Below are 18,911 nucleotides of genomic sequence, written 5' to 3'. Positions count from 1 at the left end.
CTCACACGTCCGACTAACCCGTGAAGATCTGGGAATGATGAAACACTTCCAAACTCTCTCACACGTCCGACCAACCCGTGAAGATCTGTGAATGATGAAACACTTCCAAACTCTCTCACACGTCCGACTAACCCGTAAAGATCTGTGAATGATGAAACACTTCCAAACTCTCTCACACGGCCGACCAACCCGTGACGATCTGGGAATGATGAAATACGTCCAAACTCTCTCACACGTCCGACTAACCCGTGACGATCTGGGAATGATGAAACACTTCCAAACTCTCTCACACGTTCGACTAACCCGTGACGATCTGTGAATGATGAAACACGTCCAAACTCTCTCACACGTCCGACTAACCCGTGACGATCTGGGAATGATGAAACACTTCCAAACTCTCTCACACGTCCGACTAACCCGTGACGATCTGGGAATGATGAAACACTTCCAAACTCTCTCACACGTCCGACTAACCCGTGAAGATCTGTGAATGATGAAACACTTCCAAACTCTCTCACACGTCCGACTAACCCGTGAAGATCTGGGAATGATGAAACACTTCCAAACTCTCTCACACGTCCGACCAACCCGTGAAGATCTGTGAATGATGAAACACTTCCAAACTCTCTCACACGTCCGACTAACCCGTAAAGATCTGTGAATGATGAAACACTTCCAAACTCTCTCACACGGCCGACCAACCCGTGACGATCTGGGAATGATGAAACACTTCCAAACTCTCTCACACGTTCGACTAACCCGTGACGATCTGGGAATGATGAAACACTTCCAAACTCTCTCACACGTCCGACCAACCCGTGACGATCTGGGAATGATGAAACACTTCCAAACTCTCTCACACGTTCGACTAACCCGTGACGATCTGGGAATGATGAAACACTTCCAAACTCTCTCACACGTCCGACCAACCCGTGACGATCTCTCAATGATGAAACACTTCCAAACTCTCTCACACGTCCACCTAACCTGTGAAGATCTGTGAATGATGAAACACTTCCAAACTCACTCACACGTCCGACTAACCCATGAAGATCTGTGAATGATGAAACACTTCCAAACTCTCTCAAACGTCCGACTAACCCGTGAAGATCTGTGAATGATGAAACACTTCCAAACTCACTCACACGTCCGACTAACCCGCGTTGATCCGGGTAGAACTGATCTTTAGCAATCCATGATTGTCGTAACGGGTGGTCGGGATCGGGTGGTCATACTCGCTGGCTTGGTTGACACACATCAATGAATTCTCATAGCGTGTAACTGGAATAATGCTGAGCGCACAACAAACTAACACACGTCCAATACACATTTCCGACAGGAACCGTTTATTTAATACCTAGCATCAAACATTTGAAATATATGGATTAATGCATGCTCTGGACAGTGGTCATGCTGTTGATCACTGGATTGACTGGTCCAGACCACCGCCATATAGCTTGAATACTGCTGAGTGTGGCGTAAAACTAAACATGCTTACTGACTCAAGGCACAGAAGAAACTTTTGGCATGTACCTGTACCTGTATCCGGTGAAAGGGAGAGGGAATGTTTGTTTTTTGAAGCCGAATGTAAATTAGCTGTGGTAAAAGTCTTGTGGTTTGAAATCAAAATATAATTTCGCGTGAAGTGGTCCAGAATGCCGTAATTATCCGTCATATTTTATTACAAGCTGTTTGTTATTACACATGATGCATGAAATGCGTTGCTGTGTGTTTCTGAAACGAGGAGTAATTATATAATTCCTTGTTAAACATGCGTGTGAAGAGTGTAATTAATGGATTAAACATTTAAAACCATCAACTGATTTAAAAATCTGTCGCAGCTCATGCTGGCTCTGAGTACATAACATATACTCTTCAAAACAAGAAACGCACAAACATTTTAAGAATTGTATGTAGATAGATTTGGACAACAATCGTTATTAAGACAAATCCTATATTTGACTCCCGTTAATCATGTCGTGGGTATTGCGTATTGTGTGCAAACGCATCCCAAACAGTGTGTGTAAACGTTTGAGGTGTAAAATGAAAACGATGCATGAAAAGTGCAGGTAGAAAACGTCTTCCACGAAATGTGTAGGAAACATGAGTAGAACTGTGAAAAGGCCAAACAATGGTCCCTTCATTATGAAATTTATGACGTAAACGAAGGTGCAAACTTACTGAAATATCGCCACTGGACGTTTGAAAGCAGGTGTCCAAGTCTGCCAGTTGCAAGACACTTCAGCGTCCATCACAGCATATCTCAATTATGGCATCGGCATACCCGTTTCAATTCGACCCCAAGTGATCCATAAGAGATCAAAACCAAGACTGACCACTCCTGCTCAGGACCTATTCACCTGGGTTTGCACCTGTGTCACTGATTTGCTACAGCAATAGATATTGCAGGACAGGTGCCTGGTCTTCTAAACATTTCCCACCAACCATCAGAAATCTTCAGTGTGAAGTGGGACTTCGAGCATATCGACCAAAAGTTGGACCTGTCTGGACACGACTACAACACAGGGAACGCGTTTGCTTCAGTGATGTGACATGGGCGACGTCGCTACAACGTGTCTATCGACGTCGACACTAATGTTTTGCAACGAACAGCGTTCGACGGGATGGAGTAAGCGTCTAAGCGTCATTCGTGGTGAGGCATGTCCTACACGGATAAATCAGAGCTAGCAGTGCTTCAAGGCAATCTTACAACACATCGCGGCATCGACCAAATCCTGCGAACTCATTTTCTCTCATTTTCTAACCGCCAGGGGAAGCTGTTTCAACCCAACCCCCGACCCCACACGCTTCATGTAACAGGTGCCTTAGCTGGCTTTCCAAATCGTCTCATCTGATCTCCGACCGAGCATCTGTGGGATGAACTTGAGGTACAGAACATGCCAACACGTTGTAATCCCTTCCAAGGCGCGGTCGAGACATTACACACGACAGAAGCAGGGCCATTGTATGCTTACAACACAGGCAAACTGTAGCGCAAATGGACTGCGCATCATAGAGAAAATGACCAGTCCTCTTACGTGCCAGCAACGTGCTTTCCTCGCTTCGGTTCGAAAAATATTTTTCTTGTCAAAATAAAATATTGCCACCATCAAAAGTATACACCCATTTCTTCACTGGGGTTGTGCTCTCACATTTCCAACCCTAAGTTGAACAATTACTCACGTGAAATATTTTTATTCAACATTTTAAGCGCAACTCGTGGTGAATCAGACCGTTCTTCGCCTCCATTCCCCCTTCCAGCTTCTGGTTCAACAGAGTGAAGGAACAGGAGGATATTATTCTACATGGTATACTTAAAGTTACCTCCCCTGCTTCATTCGCCCATTGCGCCAGTTGTGTTTTTATGTAGAATAAATGTTACGAACTTTCTACCAATAGCGACGACAGATAAAGCAAATAAACTCCAATGTGGTTTGTCTTTCTAATTTCTACTTATTCTTGTTTCGTCACTCCGTTCAACCGGAAGCTGGTAGGGGTAATGGAGGTGAAGAACGATCTGAATACCACGAGCGGCGCTTCGAATGTTGAATAAAACATATTTCACGTTAGTAAACATCGGGTAAGAAATATGAGAGCACAACCAAGTGAGGAAATGGAAGTGTACTTTTGGTGGTGGTGATATTTTATTTTGACATGAAAAATATTTTTCGATCCGAAGCGAGGAAAGTATATAAGAAGACTTGTCATACTCTCTATGCTGCGCAACCCCATTTGCGCTACAGTGTGCCTGTGGTTACAGGATGGTGAATTCACAAGAAGTGTTTTTCGCCGTCTTCAGGTGTCTCCCTGTCATTCACAGACTCAGGGACAGGTTCCAGGCCACTGGTAGAGTATAGGACAGACCTCTTTCTGGAAGACCCAGAAAAAAACCCAAACATATAGGCCAGATGACCGATATGCTCCAAGCCCTTCGGAACCGATTCACACCTGTCAAATCTCCAGCTGCTACAAGCTGCATAGGAAGCCTGTGCTCCACATGCACTAGACTGTTGTGCCTGGGTGGTTGAATCTAACATGGTGCTGTTGAAGTTCAGCACCCTTGTTTTTTGCTGTTATTGGCGATGTTTCATTTCTCTCAAATTCAATGAATATGGAAACATTTGCTTCACTGTATGTTCTAACATGTCGTCAAAAGTGTTCATTAAGCACACAAAAAGCTGCACTTACCCTAGAATATAAATTTGCCTCAGCACGTTTACGTTTATGTGTGGGCTATCAAATTTTACGGTGTTCCCATATTTTTTGCTTGTAGCATATTATACTACCGACAAGAAATAAGGGAACTAATGAAATAATAGCGAATTTGAAACTGCTTGAAGTATCCACTAAATCAATTTTAGACGTCAAGTTCAATATCTGGTGAATCCACCATGTTGGGCAACACATTCACGGCACCTTGATGGCATGCTGTTAATCAATTTCCGGATGGTTGCCCGTGGTATTGCCCGCCATTCCTTTTGGAGAGCTGCACCAAGCTGGGCCCTGGCGTACACCTTTCGACCAAGAACGTCCCAGAGATGTTCAATTGGGGACAGGTCTGGGGACTTAGAGGGCCTGTCCAATGTCTGGATACCTTCTTGTCGGAGATAAGCGGAGACAATTCGGGCCCGATGTGGTCTGGCATTATCATCTTGGAATACAAAATTTCGGCCGATAACTCTAGCCAATGGAGCCACAACAGGACGCAATATTTGGTCAACGTATCGCTGACCAGTCATGGCTCCGTTAATGATGACCAAATCTGATCGCCTGTCATGTGTAATCCCACCCCACACCATGACACTACCACTTCCATATCGATCATGGTCAAGAATTGCTGCTCTGGCATATCGCTCCCCGCTCCGACGCCAACAACGTTTTCTGCCATCTGTGAATCGTAGGCAAAACCTTGACTCATCAGAGAACATGGTGTAACGCCAAAGGCGCATAGCCCGTCCCTGATGCTGCCTAGCCCATGCCAATCTTTAGCGCTTATGGTGAACTGAAAGGGTGACACCCTTAAAAGGCTGTCTTGCTTTCAGACGAGCTTGATAGAGTCGGTTTTTAACGGTTGAGGTTGAAACGCGTCTTCCAGTGAGTGTGCGGAATTCTCTATTGATGGCAGGGTCCGATTTAAACCTATCGCGTAGAGCAATTAACGTAATGAGACGATCCTGTCGTGGTGTCGTTGATTTTGGTCTACCACGCCCAGGTCTCGTTGCAACCCTACCCGTTTGACGGTACTTATCCCACAGGCGTGAAATTACACTTTTTGATTTACCTATCTGCCGGGCAAATTCACATAATGATGTCCCCCCCTCTATCATCCCCACAATTCTCCATTTTGTTGCTTCACCGAGATACTGCCTCGGAGGCATTTCTGTCAGTAAGTGTCAATCTCTATTGCATTAGTGATTGCGACTTCTCCAGTACATTTACAGGAGTTAACTTCTGTATGCACGTGCTGGGCATGCATTATGCGAAATTCCATTGTCATTGGATGTTGCGTTTGGGAGATTCGCCACGATAACGGACCCTGTCACAGTCAAAGTCATCTACATTCAATTTCTTGGTTCCCTTATTTTCGGTCGGTAGTATATGATTGGTCATTGTGCGTTGACATTAAAATCCAGGTTGTGCGCGGTCTTCCTACAAAGATTCGGAGGAAGGTGTTTGTTAAATCCTACACCAAAGGGATTTATTGCTAATGTCATGTAACATGTTAAAAAACCAATGGTTCATTATATACATAAAAATAACATAACCGTATTGCTAGGCAATACCTACATTGTGCATTTAACACAACCACTTCAAGCAACGCGCCGCCTCGCCTACCCGTCGATGTACTTACAGATCGCATTTATCAAACGCTCCGCCAAGCACGTTTAACCATTCTGAGAAACGCACACGCAACTGGAGTACAACAGTCAAAAGGGGTGTGACGTCGCTCGCTACTATTCACAAGCAAAACGTCTCAGAGACATGTCAAATGGACATTAGCGTATTATGAAACCATCGGAGCCAATTAGATCTCGCGCGCATATGAACAATATTATGGAACCGCGACTCATAGTGATCTAGATGCTGCTGGCGCTCTGTGTCGACGAGTATGGGGAAAGCCCGGCTCAGGGCCGCTTTGTTCCTCTACACAGCAGGTGAGTGCTCCGTATACTTTTCTGGAAGCAGAGAATTTGTTTTTGCATTTGCCTAGATATTTCGCTGTATGATGTGATATGTTTAATTTATTTTGCATATATTTTACATAGACATAGCTCTACTGCGTTCCATTTAAAGATTAAGTTTTGAATTTGACGAAAAATGAGCAATAAACCGTTTAAATAAAACATTTCTTCATACTGTTTTACTGATGCCTTCGCCGTTTAATTACGAAGTTGTACCAATAATTTGTAATAACTACAATTTGTACATATAGACTGAGTATGTAACTGAAAATATTAGAAGAAATAAACGAATCTTTTCTTTGTAAAAATAAAACGCGAGCTAAACCCGACAGTTTGACATGAAAGCCAACTATCCACATGTCACCCCGCCCAGTACCTTGACGGTGATCTCCACCCCGGGGAAATCGTGATGTGGAGCTTATCACGGCCACTTTCAGCAACAAAGTGTAAACATACAGGATGAGCTAACGTGTGTCCAGGAGACGCGACATACTTTCATCCTCGTCTGCACACAACGTTACTTATCAAAAGAACAAAGTCTTATGCAGAGACATGTTATTTGTCAACCTTTTGTGAGCCTGGATTTCTAGGCAGGTGATTTTAGAATGACTCGATGCGTCACGGTGCCCATCCTTGTCTAACCTACTTCACTTATAATAGCGATATCCGGCTGCATGTGATCACATGTGCTCCAGTAAGCAATGTATATTTTTTGTGGAAAGTAACAATGACTTTTTTAACTTGGTTAAACTTGTTTAGTATGCATGCCCTAAACCGCTTTATATACTATGGAAATGTACATTTATCTACCCAAGGCAAAAGTATTTTAACTAAATACATGATTCTAAAAACGTTTACATGCATGGCACTGTTTAAAAGTTATCATCAGACATCACAACACGTTTCAACCTTAGGGAATTTTTGAATTTTTGAAATGCTAATATGGAATATGCACCGATAAGAAGAGATAGTGATGGGTCGGTGGGTGCTGCATTAGCCTGTCGGGCACATAGGTCGGGTTCAGATAATTAAGGGGATGCTCTTATTATCCTCCAGGAAAGTAAGTTTTGACGGCGATGCTAACTCACACTTTCCTTTTTATTCAAGGGGAATGAACGAGACAAGCCATGTTGCCAAATCTAAATAACTTGCACTATATTAATGTTTCAAACCGGGTTTGGCGACTCGCTGAGCACCCAACAACATTGCTGTCTCATTTTGCCCCCTTTCTTTTAGTTAAAAACGATTCTTTGCAGAATACAATTCAGCTCAGACAGGTCGTTTACGGGTACAAGTATGTTTCAACCATTACATGTTCTATGGTGTCTCGGTATCTGACACTATTTATGTCTGTTTTGTTTTTGTATATTCATTTTGCTGTACATTCAAAATTAAAATCTCATTGGTTAAATTTACACTCTCTTAGCCAAGAGAGTGGTAGCGTGGGTGGAAGAAGTCGTTTATGTCAGAAACAAGTGTTCTAGAGCATCTCAATGTCCTTACAATGGACAGTTCTTGTTATTCCCAAACCGAAAAGTTACTCGTATGCCCCTAGAAGATTTCATATTTGCGCAGGAACATCACAAGTCGGAAACAAGAACAAATTTTGTTAATTTGAATATCTCATCGTACATAGCCCTATCTCTGTACAAATTCCGTTTATGCAGCATTTATTTTTAGCGATGTACTTTGTAATGTCAAAATGATTATGAATATTATTCACGATTATGAAAACAATCACTTACTAATGTCACAATACCAAAAGACAATTAAAATACGTTTTTTAAACCAGAGATCCTTAATCCTTGCTATGCATGTTTGTTACAAAACTGTTATTAACATCTTTCAGTATGCATCGACAGGAGATCTAGCCAATCTTCCAAAGACACTCCATCCACTACCTGTACGATGTTTGGCTCGTCTCAGTTCTCTTCAACCTGTCTAGGAAACAGTAAACCAGGCGTAAAACATAAACCGTCCTTTCTCCTGACGTCTGTAAGACCCACCACTCACGTCCAACATGACCGTATTGTAGACTTGTCATGTTAACTTGTAACATCTCCTACTCAGGATGGAGAACAATCATTTACTGGAGGTATCCGTCAAACATTGAAGTGCTCATGTATCACTGTGGGGTATGTCATTACGGCTTAGGATACGTCTTGTCCTTGAAGTAATTCAAAACGCAAAACTTTCTTTAACCAGCCGAGCTTGACTATCTTTAGTGTCAGTAAAATGTTTTTCGTTAAGCTCACGAAAGCGAATCATTCTTTAGAATGTGCTATCATAATATGTGTTAACGCCTCCATAATCCCGTCATCATAAAAATGATAATTCACGCAACCATACCTGTTATATTAATCCTTATTTTAAAGCTTGGGATTGTGACTAAACCATGGGTGTTCGCAAAATTGGTCCTGCCTCTTTTGAACGTTGAATAACTCAGATTCTTCGCTTTTATAGTGTTTTGTGGTGAAATGTTAAGGTGCAGTTCTACGTACGGGTGTAATAGTGTATGAATGGAGTGAGGTTAATATTTGAATAATTGACCTGGTTATAAATAATAACGTGGTCTATAATCGTGGGGTAAAGGAACCCACCCGTCCGGGGTAGGTGAGAAAGATGGTGAACACACAGACACCTGCTCACACCTATAGTTGGGGTTATAGAAACGGGTATACAGTTGGGGTTATAGAAACGGGTATATAGTTGGGGGTATAGAAACGGGTAGTATCATTGGACAAAATGCTTGGACTGTGTGTCCCAGTTCATCCACCTGTTGTGTGAGGATGAGGCTGTGTGACAACTCGCAAGTTGTATGAATACTCCCCCCCCCCCCCCCCCCCCATTCAGGGTGTTGAGTTGGTTAAAAAGATTACTAGGAACAACACATCCGTTGATCCGTTGCACTCGATACATTTCCTGTCATAAATGGGATGTTATTGTCGTGTGAAGTTGTGTTAACTCATAGGCCAGCCTTAACTACAAATGGGTACGGCCAATGGGCTGCATAAAATCTCAATTCCCCGCCTGGCCAATGTGGTGCCAAAACTTACCAATACCCCAGTCCGGCTGATGAACAGTCACACACTACGAATAGCCCTTAAAAGCGGTGCTCATTTTATAATTCTGACCACAACACAGGCACGTGATTATTAATCTCCGTCAAATAGTGGTGATACGAAGTGTTTGCGAAACGAGTGCAAACTAACACTTGCAAAGGCACGTCAAGTATTACTTACAAAAATAGACGGATGATGTAAAAGGAAATAGGGAAGTGTATCGGGCATCAGATTTTCTTCTGATGCATCCAACTTGTTTTCCATGTACCATTTAACATTTGACAGTTTTATTAAGGCTTTGGGTTTTGTAACCGTAATGAAACAACGGCAAACCTGGGGCAGTTGCATAGTCTTAACGTCCCGAATAGAACCTTTGTCGCATTTTATGTTCATTTTTCAGATCGGCACCATTTATTCAAGGTATTTCCTAATTTAGCTGCATGCAGAAATATCAAACGGAATAAATATACCGGAGACCGCAAGAATCCGTTATCAGCATTTCCAAGTGCTTACTCATGACAAAGCTTGCAACCTCAGCATGTGCATCGGCATTTCCGTCAGTGAAAAAAAGAAATGTCGGACTACCTCTGCAAGCTGTTACTTGGTAGAGACACCTCACTCGGGGTCCAGGCGGGCTGTAAATAAGACAGGAAATTTAAGTTTATAGCAATAAACATTTACTCTCATCCAGCCATTGCCAGACACTGAAATGGAAACTGCGACATGCCCAGTCGTACAGCTGCTGTGGTCGGCGCGATCCAACTTGGAATTCCCGTAAAGTCTGACAACACGTGGGGCTCGCGGAGTCTGGAATCTATCAGCTATTGTAGTCTGAATGTCCACGTTTCCTTGATTAGCTTTCATTTGCCGTATCGGAACAACGCCCTTTGTTTACCAAGTCCTACAAATGTCGAAGAGACCATCAGTGTAGGGGATTGTTTGTTGTTCTCCGTCCTCGTCCCTGAGTGAGTGAGTGAGTGAGTGTTGCTTAAATTAACAGTCGAAAATATTCCAACTGTATCCGACAGGTTGTGATAAGGTTAACCAGTGGTTGCTAGATAGGGTGCTATGAAACGCTTACCAATATGGTGTCAGGGTATCCCGATTTACTTCATGCTTTCCATCCGTGCGGAATCAAACATGGGACACTACGACTGGATGTTTTACTCTGAGGTAAATATTTCAGACAAGTCTGGATTATCCACCGAACCAGATTTCATCATCAAACTGACAAAATGGCAGCGAAATTCTTATTACTGGCTCTTGAAAAGCATTCATGACTTCTAGTGAATGGCCTGCCTATCAGTAGCACCACCACTTGTACAACTGACGCTAAACGAACGCAACGCAGGGTTACATTTGCCATACCGCGGCTTTGAACATAATTAGCTTTAATAACATGATGGTGCTGGCATCTTATGTAGCTTATGTTATTTTCATGTTTGATAGCTAACTTGGCCATAGACCAATATCTCATCTGGAAAACAAACGAACGATGCCTCGTGAAGTTCTCACGACAAAATACAGCTGGGACATTATGACATAATTAACTACCCTGTAACTTAGGCCGTCCGTAGTTACTTCTGTGTTTCTCATCGCCTGACTATTCCAAGAATGGTGCGGGCGGACGGGGGGAAATTTAAAAAGGCAAAAAAAATTATATTATAATGACAATAATGATAATATATACTATCCAGTATTCGAATGTGAACATACACCCACCAAATGCACCGACAAGGACAATATAGTTTCCCTCTAAATTTCTTATCAGTGTGTATGTTCACTGGTAGGGAGCTTGGTTACCGTGAGGGTGGAGTGTTTGCGATTTTTTGCGACAGAAACTTTGTGATTTCTGAGAGTCTGCGATTTGTCACAGAGTCTTTGCAATGATATGTGTTATGATAAGATAAAATGGTAATTATAGTTTTAGTTTGTGGTATCAAAGACAATAATATTTCGAATTTACTCATGATATCATCTTGCAACTTTATAATCTACGTGTATGGCAATCGCATAGACATCAAGTTTATCAAAATTTGCAATGGAAGTCATTTTGATAATAAAAATGAGTAAAACATGCGAGTACAACGTGGGAGATGTTGAGGACTGGAGTTTTGATTTTACATGACAATGCTTCCTCTCACACCCCTCGATTGGCAAAGTCTGCAGTACATCAATGTGGCTTCGAAGAACTTCCACATCCTCACCTGACCTGGCCCCAAGCGACTTTCACCTATTTCCAAAACTGAAGGAACATCTCCGTGGGCGGCGGGAGATGAGAAACACAAAATTAACAACGGACGCTCTATTACTTACACGCGAGAGTTAATCTTTCAATGTCGAAATCAAGATGTCCTGTTTGTAACAGAAACACAAAAACTCAAATTACATGTGCTCTGATTTACTCGAAATTGTAAAAACTCAAATCAAATGTGCTCTGATTTACTGAAGGATAACAAACTAAGTGAATGACCGATGTTGTATTTAGAAGTCATTTTGAATAGCTGCCAAGTATAAATTTTATTTCGGAGTAAGCGTAATCTTTGACGTACTCAACAGTACAACCGTACCAATATCTTGAGCATTAGCAACGCAATATGGGGAGTTAATGGTGAATAATAGCTGAATTTCCAATGACAGTCCTGTCCGTAGCAGTGTCATTACGTCATTGATTACAAGGATGCGGTGCCAAGGATGGCATGTGGTGTCTGTTGTGGTTTTATCAAGATTGTGTTTTAGAATTAACAGAATATTTGTTTATTCGATTCTAAGTTTTTCTTGCATAGTTTTTCGTGGTACACCAGCAAATTGCCTGGTTGTCGTCGCTTCTGCACGATAATGGTGCAGAAAGCTACGATGTGCAACAAACCAGAGGGTGTTATCTATTTAGTTGTATGTTTTCTTAAATGACCTTTTTATCGCCCAGATCTACCTAATGCAGTGAAGTCTACGCCTCACATAATCACACACTTATCTGAAATATTTGAAAGTGCATTAACAGCTGAAGGGGTCTCACATACATGGGTGTCATCTGCAGCTAAAGTTTGTTCTGTAGCAGTATAGATACCCACGTACATGCCAACGACCCCGGCAACCACATCATTGCCCTCATTCTTCACCAGTCGCTCCTTTCCGTAACTCCCACCACCTATTCGGCTTGTCCCGGAATAACACGAGTTGGTCAAGAACGCAGTGCCCACAGGATCTACCATAACTGCTGGATACTGACGTCATTCGCCTATGGTGTACCTGCATTGGAAACCATTCAAAAATATTAACCTTAAGATTAATCTTACGGTCTTCTTTCGACTCAAAACAGTTAGAAAACATGCACAAATTAAAGGTTGTGAGCTGCAATACCCATTTGTTTACGACAAATTGTCACACGGTCATATCTAATGTTCTGTAACTTCGTTAGTGTAGTTTAGTTTTTCAGGGCAGGTGGAGATCCGGGTTAGAACTGGTCTTCTGTAACCACTGCTTGACGTAAAAGGCTACTAGAGGGATTGGATGGTCAGGCTCGCTGACTTGGTTGACACATGTCATCGTATCACAAATACATAGATGTTCATGTTGTTGATCACTGTTTTGTCTAGTCGAAACTCGATTACTTACAGACCGCCGCCATATAACTTGAATATTGCTGAGAGCAGCGTAAAATAACAAGCAGGCAAATATTACGACAGTTATGGAATCGTTCTATAAATCGAGGTCAAGGCCATATGACTCACGCCTAGATGTAGCCGAGATGAAGGCTTACGGCAACGACAGTCTCTGACCTTCAGAACAGTTCCTCCATGTGGTGACAATCTGAAGTCCGAAGTGCAATCTGCGTTCACGAAATGAACCCGGAGAGCTGAAACGACGTTTCAAGTTATTTATTTACACTTGACAGACATATACATTATCTCGATGTAATTAGTTGTTTCGCATATAGGAAGATAAAACAGCCTCCAACATTGACCGTGTTGACTGTATTTGGAGTAAAGCAGCACGTGTTCCAGACCCTGTAATAAAACTTTACACTTAATACACGTGGAGGGCATTTCGAACTCTGATGCATTTGTGACAAAATGTTGTCCGAAGCAATTCCGTATTCAGACATGTATGTTATTGAGGTGAACAATTCGCTTGACTGTGCATGTGTTTGTAACGTAGACCACCAATGGGGCAGAATATGTTCACCCTTCCCCGAACACCTGGTGTTATCGCCATTTCCGAGCAAGTAGAGATTTGTTTAGATTACGGATATGCTTTGTGCTCGATTCAAGCGAAGTGATTCCGACATGAGTCTGTTACGGCAAGTGAGGCGAGATCAGAATCAGAAGTAATTAAATTGAGTTCTCTTCGACTTTTAAGAGTTTCATCGATAGATACACAGAAACAACGCCATTGCAGCCCCGATGTGTGATATATGTTCGTATTGTGCAGCCACCAATACCAAACTCGTCACGATATTTAGGTTTATGTTAACCTTGTTTAGTAGTTCTGGGCAATTAATAATAATAAATATTAATGGATAGCAATTATATAGCGCTAATCTCCGAAAGGACTCTTTGCGCATTTCTCGTACAAAAATTGGATGGAAAAGTGCACATTAAGGGAAAGCCTGTTTAAATAAGAATGTTTTCAAACCAGTCTTGAATGAACTTAGAGAAGGGGAATTGCGCAGTTCATTTGGAAGAGCATTCCAGTCTGAGGGCGCACTGTGTTTGAAAGAGCGCTGTCCTGCTGACTTTAAGTTGTATTTTAGGACTTTTTTACAGTTTCTCACTGGAAGAACGGAGAGTTCGTGGAGCATTGTATGTAGAAAGGTCTCTGGACAGATATGGCGGTCGTGAACCATCAAAATGGCGAAGCACAAGTATTGCAATCTTGTATTTGCATCGAAATGCGATAGGCAGCCAATGCAGATGCTGCAGCATAGGAGTTGCATGATCATGCTTCCTTCTCTTCATCAAGAGACGAGCGGCACTGTGCTGCATTCGTTTCAGTCGAGCGATCTCGTCAAGAGGGAGACCAAAGAAAACTGAATTCCAATAGTCCAACCTTGAAGTGATAAAGCAACTTACAAGACTGGTTGCTGCATCTTCAGTGAGATATGGTCTAATGAAAGCAAGTCGGCGCATCTCAAGGAAGCAAGCACGTGATACACTGGTGATGTGGTTGTGGAGAGTTAGTGATTGATCTAGGTGCACCCCTAAGTACTTCACACAAGGTTGGAAGGGAATATGGCTCTCCCCTACCACAGATGACTCATCTTTAATGAGTTTTAGACGGTTAGGTGCACCAACTGGCATAAGTTCTGTTTTTTCAGTGTTCAATTTCATGATTGGATGCCATGTTTGACCACATCGAAGTTCTGTGGAAGACTACTTTTTGACAGTTCGGGGTCGTCTGCATATTTCTCCAATTCACGATCATGGCAAGAGATGACCTCTGAGAGTGGTTGAACATATAAAGTAAATAATACTGGTCCCAGGACAGAGCCCTGTGGAACTCCATACATGAGGGAACTGGGGTCGAACTGCATAGAATCAATTTCAGCTCTCTGTGTACGTTCACTGACATAAGATTTAAACCATGCTAAGACCGTACCTCGAATGTTATTTCCATGCGTTTTAATAGAATTTAGTGGTCCAGCGTATCAAATGCCGCACTCAGATCCAATAGAGCAATCAAAGAGATGTGTCTTTCATCAGCCTTTAGTAGTAGATTGTTGACAACACTAAGTACAGCTGTTTCGGTGCTATGATTCTGCCTATAAGCGGACTGATGTATTTCCTGAAGCTCTGCATCACTGAGATGATCCAACAGTGTTCAGTGATGAATGTGTATTATATATGTAAATTGATTTATTAAATAGTAATAATATTTTCCTTTTATATTATATATATATATTTTATATATATATATATATATATATATATATATATATATATATATATATATATATATATATATATATATATGTGTGTGTGTGTGTGTGTGTGTGTGTGAGAGAGAAAGTCAGTGGGTGCAATGGAATAGAGTTACTCTATCTCTAAATTCTGCTCTGTTTGTTAAGGGGTTTTGTTTTAGTCATTTTTTTCATGTTCACAGGTACCATCAGCTGATACCATCACAATCACGCATAGTGCCAGTGGCATTGAACACTAATGAAGGACAAATTCGGTTAAAATTTTCGCTTTTAAAACAAAAATGAATGGTTAATAGTAATGGATGATCTACAGCAGTGATCTATTCTCCGTGATAAAATGCATATAAAGCTTAATTCAACTTTTCTTGTTGATAAGTGAAATTAGAAGCTAAATGACGTCTCTATTTAATCAGTTTAAGTAGTTTTGAACATCAGATGTACATCATCCCATTATGATTTCAACACAACACACTGAGAGGCCATGTTTGAGAGTCATGTGCTGAAGCACAGTGTATAATCCGCCCCACTATGTTGAAACAACGGATTTGAAGACATATCTAATTCCTGGGATGAACATATTTTAAAGAGGACAATCGTTCCTTTCCTGAATTGTTTTCATGAAATACAAAGAAACGGAACCCTGAGACATTCTTCATTTTCAGAATCTGAAACCTTTGTAAACTAGACCTGTCACGTATTCTAGCCTTGCGTGAGCTGTGCCGAGCATAGTATAACTCTACTACAGACAGGGTACAAACGTGCAATTTGTTCCATTAAAAGAGTATATAAATTACTCATATTAATGTAATCCAACTTCAGTGTTAGTGAGTTCGACTTATAGCAATGTTTTACAATAGTCCAGCATTGTAACAGCAGAGGACACCATTTTGGGCTTCAAACATTTCACCTAAACCTCATTATCTTGGCGTTTGCTTTATTATAAGGCATTAGAATAATAATTTTGATGTTCTTTTTTCTCCGTTTTTCCTTTGGTGTCGCTTGGATAGTTTCGATCTCAAAGAGTATGCAGGTTAAAGGTCAGGCGTGTTATTGTTATGGAGTTTGTAGATTTTGTTTGAAGCATTATGAAGTGAGTCGTCAAATAAGTCTTGATAAGATGTAAAATGATTAATACTAATTAGAATATTGTAGTTTAATATATATGTGTCTATGATCTTCAACCAAATCCATCGTTTGAAGATGGAAATTTCATATCCTCATCGGGAAGAGTATTTTCAGTGTGTGCACTAAGGATATGTTTCGCAACCCTCTTTTTCTTGCATGACTTACAAATGTTTCAGCTAGGGTACTCGAGTACATGTCAATATATACATGACAGATGACATGCTTTTTCTGAGAGTTCAGGTGTCATGGCTTTAGTTTGTACTGACGACCAACAGGTACCCGGACGCAAGTGTGTTGCTTTTAGGAGAAATATGGTTACTCAGCTGGAAAGCTACATTTTCCCCACTTCCTTTTCCGAGAGTCTGTTCTCAAACCTCCTGTCAAATGAAATTGTTGTCCTAATCTTGATATAATTAAGATACCACAGTGTAATATTTGGGAATGTTTTGTAGAACATTTCTTTCCTTGCGGGAGAAGACAGCATTGCTGTGTCTAGGGCACAACAAATTAGTTATTTGTTTCTTGGAATGCCAGTCTGGCTGTGACACTTATGATATCAACAAGTTCCCTGAGACTGACAAACATTTCCATATACGTTTGTGTTGTCAGCATTAGCGACAATGGTGACATAAACAAACCCTGTCATCGGTGTACGCCTGTGTTGTCAACAGTGGTGACAATGTTACGATTAATACGCCCTAACATTGAACTACGTTTGTCATGTCAACAATTGTGAAAATGTTACAATTAGCACTTCCTGAAACTGAATTACGTTTGTGGTGACAATGTTATTAGTAACAAACCCTGACAGTGAATTTCGTTTGTGTTGTCAACAATAGTAAGAACGGTGGTATTAACAAACCCTAACATTGAAGTACGTATGCGGTGATAATGTTTTTAGTGACAAACCACATCATCGGTATACGTTTGTGTTGTCAACAATAGTGAGAATGCTATTAATAACAAACACTGACTTTGAATTACGTTTGTATTGTCAACAATAGTGAGAATGCTATAAATAACAAACCCTGACACTGAATTACGTTTGTGTTGTCAACAATAGTGAGAATGCTATAAATAACAAACCCTGACACTGAATTACGTTTGTGTTATCAACAACAGTGAGAATGTTATTAATAACAAACCCTGACACTTACCTAGACATGTATCTTTTATGTCAACACAAATATACATTGATACAAGCAAACAGATGGATAGATATTGTTACAACAGTCAATGTGAGCTAACGCTCCCTCCTGTATTATTGCAGTTACGTCACGTTATGTCAGCAATGCAGGTTGTATTTATCAGGTTGAAAGCACCCGCACCGGGTTGGACACTGACAGACACTAAATCATTATCATAGCGGGAGTTGAACCCAATAACACCGATTTACCAAACGCCTAAAACATACTACACCTTAAGTAGATGAACATGCATTACATGGTAGCCATATTGTTAGTCACTTAATTTGCACATTAACCCGTGAAGATCCGGGTTAGAACTGATGTTCAGTTACCAATGCCTGTCAGAGGCGTCTAACGGGATCGGGTGATCAGGCTTGCTGACTTGGTTGACACATGTCATCGTATCCCAACTGCGTAGAGGAATGTTCATTCTGTTGATCATTGTTTAGTTCAGACTCAATTATTTACAGACAACCGTCATATGTCTAGAATATTGCAGATTAGGTTAGTATTTGTTGTCTGGAGTTACGTAGAAATACTCCGACCATAAACAGATGCCTGGTAAATCAGACTCGTCGCTGCCAAAGCGATCGTGTTTTCAGTCCAGAACGTTAGTGCCAGCTGCTACTGCTACGTTCAAGTGCAGAGATTCACTTGCGTAATGAGAAACGTTTAAGAAATGTGTTTGTTTTGAAACACGGTTGGGGGCAGATTTAAAACCCAGTCGGCCAAGCATTTGTTTTATAGCTGACTCAGCAAAATTGATAAATGGTCCGGAGTTTACGACAAAATTCGAGCGAAATTGAATCTACCAGTAAGAACCCCGCTTAATCATAAATAAAACATGAATACATGCCACTTTTATTGATATCAACTATTATTCTTCGTTACAACGTTTCCGAGTTACTTCGTTCTTGCACATACACGAGGTAAGGAAGGAGGACAAGTGAGAAATGGATCAATTTTTACACAAGCTTTTACACAACCTGGATCCATATTAAATTTACTAATCGTCCATATTGGCCCTTATGCTCTGTTAAAAGAGCTCACATAACAGATTTTGTACAGTTTTCTGGTAGCCTTGTGGATAAAGTGTTCGTTCGTCACAGCGACACAGGGAGAGAAATACACTGTAAAGACACATATTTGATAACTTGAAATTGACCTAAGCAATACAAAACGTATCAAAACATTATTAAGCTGAAAAATGCAGTTGTGGCACGCCTGTGAAATACGTCTTTTCCCGATAGATAGACACAATATTGTATTTACATCTCACTTCCACACAAACACAGCTCATTGACATCCATTTTCACGAGAGTTTCAATGGTCATTCTATAAACATTTAGAACAAAAGGGGTGGTAGGGAATAAACTTGAGCACCCTTGCACACACACACACACACACACACACACACACACACACACACACACAC

The 18,911-nt window shown here is 41.2% G+C and overlaps 1 protein-coding gene across 2 annotated transcripts in view; it reads left to right on the top strand.

Moving 5' to 3' along the window:
* The window catches only part of LOC137293621 (elastase-like), a 43,405-nt gene that overhangs the window by 21,327 nt on the left and 3,167 nt on the right, over window positions 1-18,911 (top strand). The window contains exon 1 of one of the 2 annotated variants that reach the window (XM_067824269.1): window positions 6,013-6,155. The exons of the other annotated variant lie outside the window; for it this stretch is intronic. Within the exon in view, the coding sequence (XP_067680370.1) occupies window positions 6,110-6,155 (46 nt within the window). The 5' untranslated portion in view covers window positions 6,013-6,109. Of the gene's footprint in view, window positions 1-6,012; window positions 6,156-18,911 lie in introns of those variants that run through there. 2 annotated transcript variants of the gene reach the window in all.

This window comes from Haliotis asinina, chromosome 8 (genome assembly GCF_037392515.1).
Source record: "Haliotis asinina isolate JCU_RB_2024 chromosome 8, JCU_Hal_asi_v2, whole genome shotgun sequence".
NCBI lineage: Eukaryota > Metazoa > Mollusca > Gastropoda > Lepetellida > Haliotidae > Haliotis > Haliotis asinina.
This window is presented reverse-complemented; position numbering and strand designations above follow the sequence as displayed.